The 17,367-nt window shown below is 41.9% G+C and overlaps 2 protein-coding genes across 3 annotated transcripts in view; both read left to right on the top strand.

Annotated features, from left to right (window-relative positions):
* The window catches only part of LOC126458537 (leukocyte elastase inhibitor-like), a 342,121-nt gene that overhangs the window by 308,314 nt on the left and 16,440 nt on the right, over positions 1 to 17,367 (top strand). The gene's annotated exons all lie outside the window — the stretch shown is intronic.
* Positions 1 to 17,367, top strand: part of LOC126458539 (serpin B4-like) — an 82,342-nt gene that overhangs the window by 48,535 nt on the left and 16,440 nt on the right. For both annotated transcript variants that reach the window (XM_050095651.1, XM_050095650.1), the window contains exon 5: positions 3,870 to 4,084. In XM_050095651.1, the coding sequence (XP_049951608.1) occupies positions 3,870 to 4,084 (215 nt within the window). The remainder of the gene's footprint in view (positions 1 to 3,869; positions 4,085 to 17,367) is intronic.

The following is a 17,367-nucleotide window of genomic DNA, read 5'->3' as shown; positions in this document are numbered from 1 at the left end:
GTTCTGCCTTTTCAAGGAAAATAGTGTGCCTCAGGGTTTAGCCCTAAAAGTCGTCCTCATTGCTATCGCCATTAACTCTATAATGGCCTGTCTCCCACTGGGCATCTCACAGCTCCCTTTTCGTTGATGATTTTGCCATCTATTGTAGCTCTCCATGGACCTGTGTCACTGAGCGGCATCTTCAGCGATGTCTCGATCGTATTTAACCATCTAGCATCGACAATGGTTTTCGCTTTTCCTCTGACAAAAAAGTTTGTATGAATTTCTGGTGGCGCAGTTGGTTTTTTCTACCGTCTTTACATCTTGGGCCTTGCGATGCCACTATCCGAATTTACTGTATTATTATTAGACCGTGCGGCATCAGACTTCCGGAAAGTGGCTCTCGCGTGTAATAGGTTTGAATAAACACCCTATGGTGATCCAACCACTACACGGAATTTTTGGAATAGATAATGATAACGGCGCGTAACCAACTTATTTTTACGTCTATATTTAATTATTAGTAGCACTGATAATTTCTTTGAAGTGACTGAACAGGGATCACTTAATTCTGTATGTTTGATACTGCCTAGCAGGAGGAAATTATTCATTTTAAACAGTACCACAGCCTGAAATCGTTTCACAATACATAAACACACATGATAAACACTTGAACTTGTTTTACGTTAATGTAAACTACACAAATTGTAATTACTGAATTTAATGTTATTGAGCTTGCATTGTGCTGAAGGCACAATGTGTACTGTGGTGGCAGCAATTTCCTTGAACGCTTAATTAAAGAACAATATAGATCTGCTTGTCAATATAGTTACTGAAAACACTAATTGAGAATTACGTTGCTCGGACGGAACCGAGTAATTTTTGACTATGGCAATGTACTGAAAAGCCACCACATCGAGCTGGACAGTAATTAAGGTGGCACAGTACCTGGCATCTTCCATCCGTTGCATGAAGCGGCGTCTGCTGGCAATTTTGGCGTTAATTCCGACCATTTTCTCTTGCAATATAGCTACGCCGATACTCACGCACCATTACTTTTCACTGATGTTGCAGCACATAGAAATGACTGGATATGGGGTAATAATGAGCTATTTCCTTTATATAATTGATTACACTTGGGGAATGCAATTTAAACCAGAAAATTATTATTGCCTCCAAACTTTACACACTGTAGAGAACTTGGTTTGACTATTACACAAACTGATTCACAGAATATAAATGTACTGGTAATGGCGTCGGTATAACAACTACTGTTCATAATAATACTCTTGTAAGATTACTTCTAGTTCGTTGCTACCAAAGTGGGTTCACCAATAGACCTAATCACTTATTGAGATCACAATACGCCGTTGGATGCGGCTACTGGTCCCTTCACACCTCGCTGTTGGCACAAGCAACTCGCCGCAATTAACACAGCATTGCACCGTGCAGTGCCATGTACTCCAGAGCGGGAAACCGTACTATTTTGCCGCTCGCAGTCCATCTCCGTCGAAATACTGCGTCTTACAAGCCTTAGTGTCCATTTAGCTTGTAGCCATAGGATAAACGAAGTGCGTATCTGTTTTCAGCTCACTTCTAAATGGTCCGTTAGCAACGTTACCGTAGCACACACCAGCAGTCACTTTTATGCCACTTAACAATTGTTCTGCCTCAGAGCTACGCTAATTTACTTCTACCACCAATATTACGCGCCAACCTATACACTGTTCTCATTCTCGGGGATTCCCCCCACACCTAAACGTTATTTTACATTGCGCCAAGTTCTTTATTTACAATTAAACATACCATAGCATTACAATGTTCAACTACAGTCATTTTCATATATTAAAGTAATATTACATTTATATTTTTACTACACATAACAATATTATGTAGTTTAATTCTTTTGTTATTTTGCTGTCAGAGCGTAGCACAAGCCAGACACTGTCTCCTGCATAGCGTTCTTTAATTTAGCATCCACCAGGCGGAAGCACTTCCGCTTTGCCTTCGATTCTGGCCAACAGATGGCACAAGCGTCCACTTTCTCTACCGTTGCGCCTTGACTATGCTTGGCCTTCACTAAATGGCACGTTGTCACATTACAGCCTGTTGCTCTTCCGTTCGTTGAAACTTCGAAATTCCTGGAACTCATGCTCGATAGGGAACTTTCTTGGTCCTCCCATGTGACTTACCTAGCGACCCGCTATATTCAATCCCTCAGTTCTATGTGTCATCGTTGGTACTTCCTGCAGAGCAGATCGAACTACCCTCCTCCGTTTGTACTGGTTCCTTGTCTGTTCGAAACTATGCTATGGGTGTTTCGTTTATGCATATGCACACCGTCCCTCTTACGCCATCTCAATACTATCCATCACTGTGGCACTCGTTTGGCCACTGGTGCCTTTTACACTATCCCCGTCGGGGGTCTGTATGCAGAAGCTGCCGAACTACTACTGTCCTATCGCCGTGACTTTCTCCTCAGCCGATATGCATGCCGCTTGTCTGCCATGCCTGGCCACCCATCCTATACCTCCTTCATCGATGACTCCTTTGATCGCCAATGTGTGGCGCATCCTTCTTGTCTGTTACCTCTTGGAGTGTGCTTTCGGCTCTTCGTCTGGCAGCTTAACCTCACTCTACATGCCACTTTGCCGATCGGTGTGAACACTACCTTGGCTTCGTGCGGCAGCCTGTGTTTGCCCAAGCCTTCATTCGCTCCATAAGGACACTACTCCAGCCTCTCTCTAGTGCCTTAAGTTTCACGACCTTCACGCCGTACTTCGCGATAGAACCTTTGTGTACACTGATGGTTCTCGGACTGACCGTGGCGTCGGCTTTGCTTTCGTGATTGGCACCGACATTTTTCGGTATCGGCATCTGGAGACTTCTCAGTATTTACAACAGAGTTCTTCGCCCTGTATTAGGCCACGAATTACATCCGGCGTCATAGGCTTTTCATGTGCGTTACCTGCTCTGACTCTCTCACTGGGATCAAAGCCTCTGTGTCCCGTACACCGTTTATTCCTTAGTGCAAGTAGCCCAGGAAAGCTGTCGCTTGCTCTCTCTTGATGGAGCCACTGTGATATTTATTTGGGTTCCTGGTCATGTCGGTCTAACAGGAAACGAGGCCTCTGGGGCTGCTGCCAATGCTGCAGTCCTTGTACCTCAGCCCACTGGTTCTTACATTCCCTCCGATGATCTCTATACTGCCGTCTGTCAGCAGGTGGTGCCACTTTGGCATCACAACTGGTCCTCCTTCATGAGAACAAGCTCCCGCGTTATTAAATCACTCCCAGCGGCTTGGACTGCATCATCTTGGCCGTCTCGTCGTGAGCAGATCATTTTACCTGGGCTGCGTATCGGGCACTGTCTTTTTAGCCATCGCCATTTGTTAAGTGGTGCTCCCCTACCGCTTTGTGCTCCTTACCATCAACATTGGATAGTCCGCCATTTCCTGACGGAATGCCCTATTTTTAACCACTTACGTTCTCATTTGTGTTTGCCATCTGAGTTACCAGCCGGTTTAGCGAACGCCTCGCGAGCTGTCGACCGCGATTTACTTTTTATCCGTCATAGCAATATGGCGAAGGACATTTAATCTTTAGTTCATGACCTCCGTCTCTCTACGGTGTATTTTATAGATCTTTCTCCACGTACCTGTTTTAGCTGCCTTCTCTTGCGTCGATTGGGATTAATGTGTAGTCGTTTAACAACTCTCTTTGTCTTCGCACCCTAAAACAAAAAACAAAAAAAATATGTCGTTACGCTGTTTAAATTCACACACAAATATAGAAGAGCTCTAAAGAAGATAATTTACTGCATGAAGAGGCTTGCTGCGTGGATGCATAATGAATAACGATTGCTTACTGATAACTGTCTTTTCTTTTCAGATGTCTTGAACAACGATACTCGGATGGTACTGGTCAACGCTATCTACTTCAAAGGCGAGTGGTTGAAAAAGTTTGAGAAACGAGACACGTATCCTGTACCCTTCCGCTCAGCTGTAGGATCAGCGAAGAACGTAGATATGATGTTCCAAGTGGATGAATTCAAGTACACGGAGATAAGTGATTTAAACTGTCAAGTCCTTCTCCTTCCTTATAAGGTAATGTGTCTGACAACAATAGTGACTGTTGATAACTAACTATCTGACAAACTAACATCAACACGAAGACAGATGAAAATAATTCAGTAGTAACAATATTAAATGACATTAAACTTTAAGGAAAAAGAAATGCAGAGTGTGAAGTTTATGCAGCCTGATTAACAGCAGTAAAGTTAACGTGTTTCATGAACTCTTACTGGAGTTTTCGGTTTGTATGGGGCTGTGTGGGCTTGCAGGATGATGACATTGTCAGAGGGCTACTTTATTTTCATTCAGAGCGGTACACGCTAATGAGGAACGGACTAAGAGACAATCTATTAGAAGCGTGTGGCATGTCGTCATACTAACAGCAACTCGATGTAGTACTGGTGGCCTTTTCGGGCCCAAGACATTGCGATATCACGAATTTTTTTTTTTTTTCGTCAGTCTCCAAAATATTTAATTATGTAGCCCGCCACGTCTTTGATCTTCCGTGTTAATCTTCATCTCGGAGGAGCACTTATGACCAACGTGCTTAATTGTTTCGGCATTGGTGGCACGTTTCAGGAGCTGCGTACTCTTTATAATGAATAAAAGCACCGTCCCGATCACTACTTCTTTGTTAATGGTTACTGGTTTCGATCCGACTAGCAGAGCATCGGACTGCGTTAGCTTTATGGGCACTCTTACGACTACTAACAAATTGCACTTTGCAGCACCGGATGTGCAGATAATGTGCTAGTCACATCGATACCGGTAATTATTAATAAAACACACAATGATCCAGACGGAATATTCATTATACTTGATTGTTTGTTGGATGAAGTCCTGTTTCTGTCTGGTCCCTACAGTTTTTGCCCTCTATGGCTCCCTCTATATGGAAGCCATTCCCTGAAATGTTAACACAGGTCCTATTGTCCTGTTCCTTCTTCTAGTGAGTTATTTCCACATATATCTTTCCTCTCTGTTTCTGTGGCGGACCTTAATCCTCAGCATGCTCCTGTAACCCCACACCGCATAAGTTAGATTCTCTTCTTTGCCATTTTGCCCACAGCCCCTGACTGACTTCCATTCAGTTAAGTGTTCCAGACGTACATTCTCAGAAAATTCTCACCCAAGTTATCTCGTAACTACGGACATGAATTCATGTTACCTACCTACGACATGTAGTCTGATTCCGTATATTCCCGTTGAGTTTTACTCTTTACGATCACAACTTTTCTTTATTTCACGTATAATTAGGAGAGCTTAGAAGAATTAGGGAAGGAAATTGCCACATTTAGTAAAACAAAATCATAAAACTTGGATCCATTACGGATGAGGATCACTACGACTGTGATGAATAAACCTTTCTTGAAGTTACTGCAATCGGTCGCCTTTTGTTTTGTTCCTCAATTTCTATTATCCTGTTAGCGGTGTCGAACCGTCTAGCGATTCATCGGATGGTACATATTTATTGATTGTTTCCCACAGTGTGGGAGGCATTTAGCTGTGGCAAGATGTCTAAACGTAACGTGCAAGCACTGAATATGCCGAGAATTATTCACATCATGAGATCGATTTTGTTGCATTACTTATAGTTATTAGTAACCGTTGGTTGTTTGTTAGTGCACACGATATTTTGGAAAACATAATGAACATTTTCCAGTGACGTTAATCTTAGTGAACTTCACACACTTACCCACAGATAAGAAGCTTCACATGGCCTACAAAATGCGAATAAACGAAGACGTATAGTTAAACATATGTAAAAAGTAATGCTGTGATGTTTATTGGGTATTTCGTAAGTATTATTGATCAATGTTAACTAAAAGAAAGATAAAGGAAATGTCAAACAAAATTTAAGTGCTAAAATTGTTGATGTAATATCCTCCAAATTCATTTTTTAAGAGATTTTATAAATCGCACGTCAATTTTGCCATATTGTTACATGTTATTTTTGCAACAGAGAAATGGATACATACTTACTGTCGTCAGTGTGTATTACAAGAGCTCAACAAAGAGATTTTGTGCTCTAAGACAAACTCTTTGACAGAACTTTAGTTATGTTCCTTGGTTTATTTACGTTATATAAAGCATGTGGAACGTGTAACCCGTGGAAAAGTGTGTGAATTGTAGTAAAATTTACGTTACTGGAAAGCTTTCATTATATTTTCCAGAATACCGTGTGCACCAACAACCAACCAACGCATATTAGTAACTATAAGTAATGCAACAAAATCGATCCCATAACTTGAATAATTCTCGCCGCACTCAGTGCTTACATGTTTTGTTCATATGTGTTACCACAGCTACACAACTCCTACACTGCTGCAAACAATCAATAAATGTGTACCATCTGATGACGTACCGCTAGGCGGTAAAAAACCGGTAATGGGTTAATAAAAATTGAAGACAGATCAAAAGGTGACTAGTGCAGTAATTTCAAGAAACCTTTAATGAAAATCATATCTAACACTAAAGAACTTATAAAACATAGAAAGTGTTAATTGAGTTATAAAATTATAGGGTTTTCAGGGAGGAATTTAAGATACTGATTTAGCATATCTTAGAACGTAATATACATTCTTATTTACTTTATGAGATATAAATAATTTAAAATAGCGCTCTTCTTTAGATGAAAACGTTAGCCTACGTCAAATACAGCTGTGACTGGCGGTTCACGAACGCTGTCACAGACAGACGATTACAACATTTGCATATTGTGAAAGTTTTCAGTTTTTTGGGTCATATAGAGCCTATTTTCTCTTTGTCAGCTTATCTTCACCTGATACTGAACTTTATATTTTAAGCTCATTAGTCTGTTCATTGCATTCAACTGTTAATGTAATTCTTTCTCAGTCTGTATTATTTTAGTTTTTATATTTTCTCGTGACAGTGTAACCTCCCCACCAAAAAATGAATGAAAGATATTTACCAAATATAAATGGGAGCCTAGTGTAACCTCCCCACAAAAATGAATGAATGATATTTATTAAATATAAATAGAGCCATATATGTAACCTCCCCGTAAAAATATGAAAATGAAAAGAATTGAATAGAACTGCGAATAGTGCCAAATGTTAGCTTCCCATAGTAATAAAACTCAATGATAATAAAAATGTACAAAAATGTTAAGTCCCCACAAAATTAACGTTAAAATCAACCTGATAAATTTTATAAGGGCAGCATCGCTGACCTTAGGCCCTGTGCAATAATTAATCTGATAAATTGAAGGGCAGCATCGCTGACCTTAGGCCCTGTGCAATAATTAATCTGATAAATTGATTCTGGGAGGAAAAGCATAGGAAATATTGTTTCCATTGGAATGATTCTTTTCTTAAAAAAGATTGCTTTGAAAACAAAATTATTATTGGGGCATTTCTTGAACAAATTAATTACAATTAACAGATGTTATTGGCTGAGCGCAATGCTGCTTCATTACCTTATTTAACAATATACCTCGTCCCGAACCGTGACCAGAGACCCATGTCGACGCCCGCCGACTCCTCACACACGACTTCCGACTCGCAACTGCTACTACATGCTCTCGCGACTCGCTACGTACAACAACTGCACTCACGCGCGGTCAAGCGCAGACTAGCAACGATAAATAACTCTCTGGTCAGAGATTCTGTCATGCCTCGCCATCGCTGGTACTGAATACATACGTGTTTCAACAGTCAGATGAGCCTGACAATGCAGTGTATCGGTTTTGACCAGACAGTAACAGCTAAGACTAAAGGCATGTGCTGTAAGCGTTTTCAGCATTCGCCTGTAGAATGACGATCGCCACTGGCTGATCGAAACCAACACCCAGCACTGCGATATTCTCTTCCGATAACGACTTAAAAACGGAACGTAATTAGTCAATCATGGGTAGTATGGTATTTCGCGCTCACTTTCACTGAGCATAACAAAGTCATCCGATAAAACATTGCTCTTGTTCTTCTATTTTTACAGTTCACTCATTGACATTGTACATATAACTTAAAGTGCGATCATAACGTAAACCTGAGGAGACTTTTGCCTCCACTGACGAATCGGTCGCTAGAATAACTGGTCACTTGCTGCTCAAAAATTCTCAAGTTACGCTCTGATGCAGACAGATGACACAAATAACTCCACGCTTTGTACGAAGACATTTCTTTCTGATGTTCTGATGATGCACTATGTCCAAACGCGTCAATAAGTAATAATGTTTGGACAGCAAGTGAACAGTTATTCTAGCTGTGGTATCATCCGAAGAACGAAGCATCATGACAAAGTTGGTACCACAAGCAAGCGCAGTCGCTGCCAGACGCAGCGATGAATGACAGACGTCGGCGTAGACACCACCTCAAGAGGACTGATACGCCGTCTCTGATGAAGACCGTCTTGCGTCAGAACGGATTGGCGCTCAGCTCACTCTGAAATCATTGCCGAAGACAATAGCATCGTCTCACTACAGAGCCAGCAGCGTGAGAGTAGTATTAAACAGAACAATGCAGCGAAGTTTATAGTATATTGTGTATCGAGAGAACCTACTATTATTCTGTGCTGTATCAAGTGATACGTCACAGCGTTCAGTGACATTAAAAAATACTCGTGACATTCCAATGGACATGTTTGGTTGGTTGGTTGATATGGGAGAGGGTCCAACAGCGAGGTCATTGGTCCCATCGGACTAGGGAAGGACGGGAAAGGGGTTCTGCCGTCCTCTTTCAAGGAACCATTTGCCCGAAGCAATTTAGGGAAATCACGGAGAATCTAAATTAGGATGACGGGACGCGGCTTTGAACCGTCGTCCTCCCGAATGCGAGTCCAGTGTGCTAACCGCTGCGCCACCTCGCTCGGTCATGTGGACATGAATTGTTTCAGTGTTCTGTATTCTGTTTTGTTCGAGTTACAATAGCGTGATCTAATCGTGTGTGCTGTAGTATCCACTCGGCCCCCTCCAGAAGCAAATCTAAGAATCAAACACAATGCCGACGTGTGTCTTTTTCGTCCTGCACAACATAAGCGACCGTTCAGCAGTGGAATAAGTCTCCTTAGGTCTTGTACAGGGTGTTTCACAATTCATATTACACACTTCTAGAAGTTGTAGAAGGGACTTAGATCAAGTTTTACAGCCGGCCGGAGTGGCCGAGCGGTTCTGGGCGTTACAGTCTGGAACCGCGCGACCGCTACGGACGCAGGTTCGAATCCTGCCTCGGGCATGGATGTGTGTGATGTCCTTAGGTTAGTTAGGTTTAATTAGTTCTAAGTTCTAGGCGACTGATGACCTCAGAAGTTAAGTCGCATAGTGCTCAGAGCCATTCAAGTTTTACATAGGAACGCATGTCCGGTAACATCATCCCTCGCCGCTACGGAGTGTCAGATTTATAGTCGCCAGCGCCTGTTAATGTATGTATACACAGAGTGACTCAACGATGATGCTACAGACTTTCTAGGATGATGGAGAAGGATAAATATATCATTTTGAGGTAAGGGTCCCTGTACCGGAAACGAACGAGTCGAAGGTTATAAGCGAAAACGGTTCTGCTACATCTGGCGTTGGAGTACATGTACTGTTGTCGCTAAGATTGTAGGGTAGACAACTTGTAGAATTGTAGTTTATAAAAAAGCAAGAAAAAATGTCTAGTAAACGTGGGTTCCAAAATATATACCTTAAGAGCTATGAACACTTTTTCTACATCTACACATATACACCGCTAGTCACTAAGCGGTGTGTGGCGGAGGGCACTATTCACGCCAAAGTCATATTCCCCCCCTCTCCCCCCCCCCCCCCCCCCCTGTTCCACTCATGCGGATCGAGCGAGGGAAAAACGACTGTCTGAACGCCTCAGTACGAGCTCGAATTTCCCTTATCTTTGGATGGTGACCATTGCACGATTTGAAACTTGGTGGTAATAATATATGCTCTACATCCTCGGCGGAAATCGGATTTTGGAATTTAGTGAGCAGCAACTTCCGTTTAGCGCGTCGTCAATCTACAAGCGTGTCCCACTTCAAACTTTGTAATGACATCTGTAACGGTCACGCGATGACTAAATGTACGAGTCACGAATCTTGTCGCTCTTCTTTGGACCTTCTCAGTCTCTTGAATCAGACCCAACTGGTAAGTGTCCCATACAGACGAACAATACTCCAAGACTGGACGAACTAAAGTATTGTAAGCAGTTTACTTTGTTGAAGGACTGCATCGTTTCAGGATTCTACCAATAAACCGCAGTCTAGAGTTCACCTTACCGTTACTTGTGTAATCTGATCGTTCCATTTGAAATCATTTCGAGTAGTCACACCCAGATACTTGACAGATGTTACCGCTTCCAAACACTGGGCATTTGTTTTGTACTCGTACATTAATGGGGGATTTTCGCTTTCTTATACGCCGTAGGTTACATTCACTAATATTGAGAGATGACTGCCAGTCATTACACCACACATTTATATTCTGCAAGTCCTCATTGATTTATTCACAACTTACGTGTTTCACAGTATCGCAGACGAGCAAGTGCTCATAGCTCCTCACGTATGCGTTTTAGAGCGCACGTTTACTGGACATTTTTTCCTTGTTTACGTCCATTCTACCACCTCTACAAGTTTTCTACCCTACAGTCTTAGCAACAATAATACCAGCACATATATTCCACTGTCAAAGGCATCAGAAGGGTTTTCGCTTGCAACTTTCGACTCGTTTGTTTCCGGTGCAGGGACCCTTATCTCAGACTGATACATTTATCTTTCTCCGTCGTCCTCGACAGTCTACAGCAACATCACAAAATCACACTGTACATACGTACGTTTACGGGCGCTGGTGCCTTTACCTTTGACGCTCTATAGCTTTGCTGGATGACGTTTCCGGACATGGGTTCCTGTCTAAAACTTGATTTACTGAGTCCCCTCTACAATCTTTAGAAGAGTGTAACAGGAACTGTGAAACACCCAGTATATGTATTATGATACCCATATTTGCCTTTAGATAGAACCTATTTTTGTTGGTGAAGATTTCAAACACGCTGTTTTGTCTAAAGCTTTATCTTGGTCGATCATTGTTATGAAGGTATCTTGATTTTTCTTCAGGTTTGTCTCTATTATAAACTTTAGAACTGCCTTCTAGAGCCTTTAGCATTATTAAAAACAAATTAATCACCGTCCAAAAGATCCCCAGTTTTCGAATATTTCATACACTCCTGGAAATGGAAAAAAGAACACATTGACACCGGTGTGTCAGACCCACCATACTTGCTCCGGACACTGCGAGAGGGCTGTACAAGCAATGATCACACGCACGGCACAGCGGACACACCAGGAACCGCGGTGTTGGCCGTCGAATGGCGCTAGCTGCGCAGCATTTGTGCACCGCCGCCGTCAGTGTCAGCCAGTTTGCCGTGGCACACGGAGCTCCATCGCAGTCTTTAACACTGGTAGCATGCCGCGACAGCGTGGACGTGAACCGTATGTGCAGTTGACGGACTTTGAGCGAGGGCGTATAGTGGGCATGAGGGAGGCCGGGTGGACGTACCGCCGAATTGCTCAACACGTGGGGCGTGAGGTCTCCACAGTACATCGATGTTGTCGCCAGTGGTCGGCGGAAGGTGCACGTGCCCGTCGACCTGGGACCGGACCGCAGCGACGCACGGATGCACGCCAAGACCGTAGGATCCTACGCAGTGCCGTAGGGGACCGCACCGCCACTTCCCAGCAAATTAGGGACACTGTTGGTCCTGGGGTATCGGCGAGGACCATCCGCAACTGTCTCCATGAAGCTGGGCTACGGTCCCGCACACCGTTAGGCCGTCTTCCGCTCACGCCCCAACATCATGCAGCCCGCCTCCAGTGGTGTCGCGACAGGCGTGAATGGAGGGACGAATGGAGACGTGTCGTCCTCAGCGATGAGAGTCGCTTCTGCCTTGGTGCCAATGATGGTCGTATGCGTGTTTGGCGCCGTGCAGGTGAGCGCCACAATCAGGACTGCATACGACCGAGGCACACAGGGCCAACACCCGGCATCATGGTGTGGGGAGCGATCTCCTACACTGGCCGTACACCACTGGTGATCGTCGAGGGGACACTGAATAGCGCACGGTACATCCAAACCGTCATCGAACCCATCGTTCTACCATTCCTAGACCGGCAAGGGAACTTGCTGTTCCAACAGGACAATGCACGTCCGCGTGTATCCCGTGCCACCCAACGTGCTCTAGAAGGTGTAAGTCAACTACCCTGGCCAGCAAGATCTCCGGATCTGTCCCCCATTGAGCATGTTTGGGACTGGATGAAGCGTCGTCTCACGCGGTCTGCACGTCCAGCACGAACGCTGGTCCAACTGAGGCGCCAGGTGGAAATGGCATGGCAAGCCGTTCCACAGGACTACATCCAGCATCTCTACGATCGTCTCCATGGGAGAATAGCAGCCTGCATTGCTGCGAAAGGTGGATATACACTGTTCTAGTGCCGACATTGTGCATGCTCTGTTGCCTGTGTCTATGTGCCTGTGGTTCTGTCAGTGTGATCATGTGATGTATCTGACCCCAGGAATGTGTCAATAAAGTTTCCCCTTCCTGGGACAATGAATTCACGGTGTTCTTATTTCAATTTCCAGGAGTTTATATTACTTCTATGAGCAACTTGGATGTTGAGCTACTATACGATTGTTCTCTCATTTATCAGCCTTCAATAATTTCACGATGGTGCGGTTGTTATTCCTCCAAAAAACCGATGATATGACACTATTCTCATACGTTCCACACACTCTAACTCGAATAGTCGTTCGGTTGTTTCTTCCTACAATGCAAAGATGTTAGTCACTTCTGCCTTGATTGTTCTCAACACTTCCAAAGCTGTATCAAACTCTGACACTGATACTAGATAACGTAGGTCTCAAAAACATTCGTTTCCTCTTCTATCATTTAGGCAAATTTCGTCGTAGAGACCGTCAAATGAACGCTTCACACCTCACTGCTCTCCTCTGTACTTAACAGTGGAATTCATAATGACGGCTTTTAGTTTCACTGAATGCATCTTTGACGTTCCTGTATAGTGAACATGTCCTTCAGATGACCAGTTTCTTTTCGATTTCTTCACTCTTATCCTGCAGCCATTTCACTTTATCGTCTCTACGGTTGCTTTTGCTTTGATTCCTTAGTGATTTGTATTGCTGTATTCCTTACTTTCCCTGAACGTTTTTATATTCTTTTTTCCATTATCGACTAAAGTTTTTTTCTGTTACACTTAGCAGTTACCTTTCTTGTGCTTGACTATTCAACATCTGTGAGGTCCTTTTCTAGGGATACTCCCTTCAGAACTGAATTGCCTACTGAGACATTCATTCTTGCGTTACTTCCAGGCTCAGAACTTAAAGCACACGTGATCTTTCCTCAGAACTTTCATATTTCACTTCTGTGCATATTCTTTCTAACGACTCTCTTTAAAGTTCACCTCACTCTTACATCACTGAGTTCGTCTTTCAGTTCAGTATGTGATTTCGCAATCTCTCTCTCACCATGATGTAACTCAGCTGCTACCTTCCTGTCTCTTCTATGGTTCATGTGACCCGTAAAGCGTGTGTTCGTTACTACTAAATGAAATTTAATGCAGAATCCAAGGAATCTCTCTCCCCTCTCATTTCTGCTACCAAATCCGTAGTCTCCCGAAAGCCTCTACTCTGTTTCTTCCCCTACTATAACTTTCCAGTCCCCCATGATTATCAATTTTCATCTTCCCTTACATCCTGGGCTACTCTTTCAGTGTCTTCATATACTCTCTCAATTTTGATCACGATATTTACAAACGATTTGAAAGTCGTCAGAAATCTCCCGAAACTGTTCAAATGAGAAAAATCCTAAATCCATAAAATTGCAGTGAAGACAGGAGGACCTGCAGAAAATCAATTCTTTGTGCAGGAGTTTGTAGTTGACTCTAATTAAATAAATTTAAAAGTAAGGGAGACATAAAAAATCAAAAGGAGAAATTTCTTCCTCTCCATCTCCCGCCTTAAAAATTTCTCATTTCCCAGAAAATGTTTCGGTAGCACGTGATAACGTTACCTTGCAGTTTTTTCTTCTATAATACGGAACTCTATCGTCCCAGAAACCTGATGGTTGTTTCATTTCGTGGGAAACTGTTGCCCTGAAGTCTTATTCTGACCATTTTAGGCTAAAACTTAGGCCTACATATTTCATGCTTTTCTGATGAGGTTGTGGTGCACATTTTTTTTTTTTTTTTTTTTAAGAAAAGGCGTTATGAAGAGCCCTAAAGCCGTCATAACATTCAGTTACACATCTGATTTCCACAGTCTATTTTTTATATTTTTGATTTTGTGCGTTAAAAAGGTTTTATTTTGTTGTGCTTGAAAAGTAAATGCAATAATATCAAAACGGAGAATTAAGGACCTTAGGGAAAAGGATAGCGAGAAAAGTTTAAAAATGATGACAAATAATGTTCCAATGCAATTTATTAATTACATTACACAATTATAAATGTACAGATACATAAGACGGCGTAAAGTTTTGAGGCTCATGTAATAGTTTCGATAAAGTTTTGTTCTTCATCTTGCGTCCAACAGGAAATGAAAGTCTTTAGCCGGTCGGAGTGGCCGTGCGGTTCTAGGCGCTACAGTCTGGAGCCGAGCGACCACTACGGTCACAGGTTCGAATCCTGCCTCGAGCATGGATGTGTGTGATGTCCTTAGGTTAGTTAAGTTTAATTAGTTCTAAGTTCTAGGCGACTAATGACCTCAGAAGTTAAGTCGCATAGTGCTCAGAGCCATTTGAAACTCTTTAGTTAATTTTTTCCCTAATTCAATTACATCATTAACAAGTCTTAAACAGATCAATTTTATTTTCTTCTTAATTATGATAGTTTTCACACCATACGTTGAGATCAGTATTCAAAAATTCCATATCGTCTTCAAATCTCCTAATAAATACGCAGTTCGAAGAGAAACTAAATACCAATGTTTTGGCCCAATAAATCAAGACCCTTTTTTAGGAGGTAGTTGTTACATGCCTACCGTCAGATTCATCTTTATTCCTTCCTACTAAGAAATCTCATTTTTCTGCCATCATTAGTTGAAATTTCAACTTGTTTGGTTTCGAAAACCCTATATGGAAGTTTTATATAATACTTGTCTGATGATTGTCGGTGGTTTATCCCATTTTTCAGTTAAAACTGTGTTTAGAATATCTTGTAAAATACTGTGGTGACGCGCTAAGTACAGAAGTTTTTCTCTCAGAATTGCCTGAGCAAAGCCCAGGTTCCTCTGACACGTCCAGTATTTACTGTTGTTGTCTCAGGATACATTGTCTGGAGTTTTTAGTGCCTCAGTGTTAAATTGCTGGTAATAAAACACTTACTTGAGTAAGCCACACACTACTTTCATGCTAAGTAAGACCTATCAACAAGTATTCATCCACATAAAAAATTAATACTACTATCCTCTCTAACGTTTCTTATTTAACATATCGGGTGTAATTTCCTGCACCAGAGAAAAAATCGGATTTCTTGAATCAGTTTTTGAAAAGCTCAGTTCTTTTCGGTCGCAACATCTGTTTGTATAATGCCACCTCACTTACACATACGGTTAAATTCTGTGAGTCAAGTTCCCACCATGTTTGTTTCACAAATGGTTCACCTATATAGCAGTAAAGGCATATATTTGATTTGAGAGTTCCTGTGTATTATCAGCAAATGTTGAAACTTACGTTAACGTGAAATCAGACTGTTCTAACCGCAACCCACTCATCCGAAACATTCATGATTGTTCCGAGAAATCTCGCAAAAAACAGTGATACATTAATGAAAGACATATTACACGCAACACTTAAAATTCATATTTTCGAAAATAAGTTGGCACATTTATTAGAATCGTGTTATGGTAAACGTTCAACAACTGATTAATAGTTTTAAATATAAGTGTAGTGGTCAGCTTGGTCTAGGGATAGTGCCTTTAACTAACAGACAAAATGTCCTGGGTGCCGGGTTACATCCCAGCCAGTTATAAATTCTGAATCAGCATTGGCGGTCGGTATCAATCAGCCGCGTTGTGTCACCGCCCTTGTCAAAGAAGACGGAGGAGCGGAACAGGTGGGGGGCATCACCTTACCCTTGGAGTGGGAAATTACCGCTAAGAGGCGGAGAAATCGGCAGCCATTAACGGCATTAGGACGCATAAAGCAGTAGAAATGGCTGCATTAAGGAAACATTATGTGTATGCACGGTATACGTGGCCTGTAATTGCAAAAAGAGTCACGATGGTATCCCAATCGGCAGAACATCCGGGATTAGTCCCCCTTTCGGATCTCCAGGCTGGGAGGTGGCCATAAAAAAAAATAATAATAATAAAATAAAAAAAATGTCAATTTAATTACAGTTTACTAACCGGGTCGTGGAATATCAGATTCCTGAATGTGGTAGGGCAGCTATAAAATTTGAAAAGGAAATGCAATGAATCACTCCAGATATGGTAGGAGATGGTGATTTGTAAAAACAAATAGTTTAGGGCATCTGATCAGTGAATACAGAATAATATCAAAAACAGCATGAAATGTAATGAGAGTAAGTAAGATTTGTCTTAAATAGGAGGATAGGGCAACATCAGCCCAGTCAGAAAACTGATTACCTCCCCTCTCTCAATTTAAAAAAAAATGGATTCCAGCCATTTGAAGATGAAGAAAATCTTCGAAGTTGGTAATAGTATTATACCTTCAAATTTTATAAATGTGTCATTTATTTATTTGTTTAGTAGATATTATAAAACATGTAGACAGAGAACCCGCAAAATGTAATATACTAACAACATGTGTCAGCCCAATATAGGAAAAGGTGGAATACGACGTCAAACTGTAAGTAGGCTGTTTAGGTTTTTATGTTGGTAAAGCCACATAGCGCTCTGTATGAAAATCACTGACTGTGCTGTGTACAGTCTGTGGCTGATTTGCATTGTTGGAGTATTTGCTATTGTAGTGTTGGGCAGTTGGATTTGAAAAGCGCGTAGCGTTGCGCAGGTGGAGGTGAGCCGCCAGCAGTGATGGATGTGGAAAGAGAGATGCCAGAGTTTTGAGAGGTTGCTACAAACGGACGATCTGGACGTGTGTCCGCCAGAAAAAGGAAATTCGTAAAGATGGATGTCATGAATTGATATATATATATATATATATATATATATATATATATATATATATATATATATATAATGACTTTTGAACATTATTAAGGTAAATACATTGCTTGCTCTCTATCAAAATCTTTCATTTGCTAACTATGCCTATTCAGTAGTTAGTGCCTTCAGTAGTTAGAAACCTTTATTTAGCTGGCAGTATTGGCGCTCGCTGTATTGTAGT

Source organism: Schistocerca serialis, chromosome 2 (genome assembly GCF_023864345.2).
Source record: "Schistocerca serialis cubense isolate TAMUIC-IGC-003099 chromosome 2, iqSchSeri2.2, whole genome shotgun sequence".
Taxonomy (NCBI): domain Eukaryota; kingdom Metazoa; phylum Arthropoda; class Insecta; order Orthoptera; family Acrididae; genus Schistocerca; species Schistocerca serialis.
This window is presented reverse-complemented; position numbering and strand designations above follow the sequence as displayed.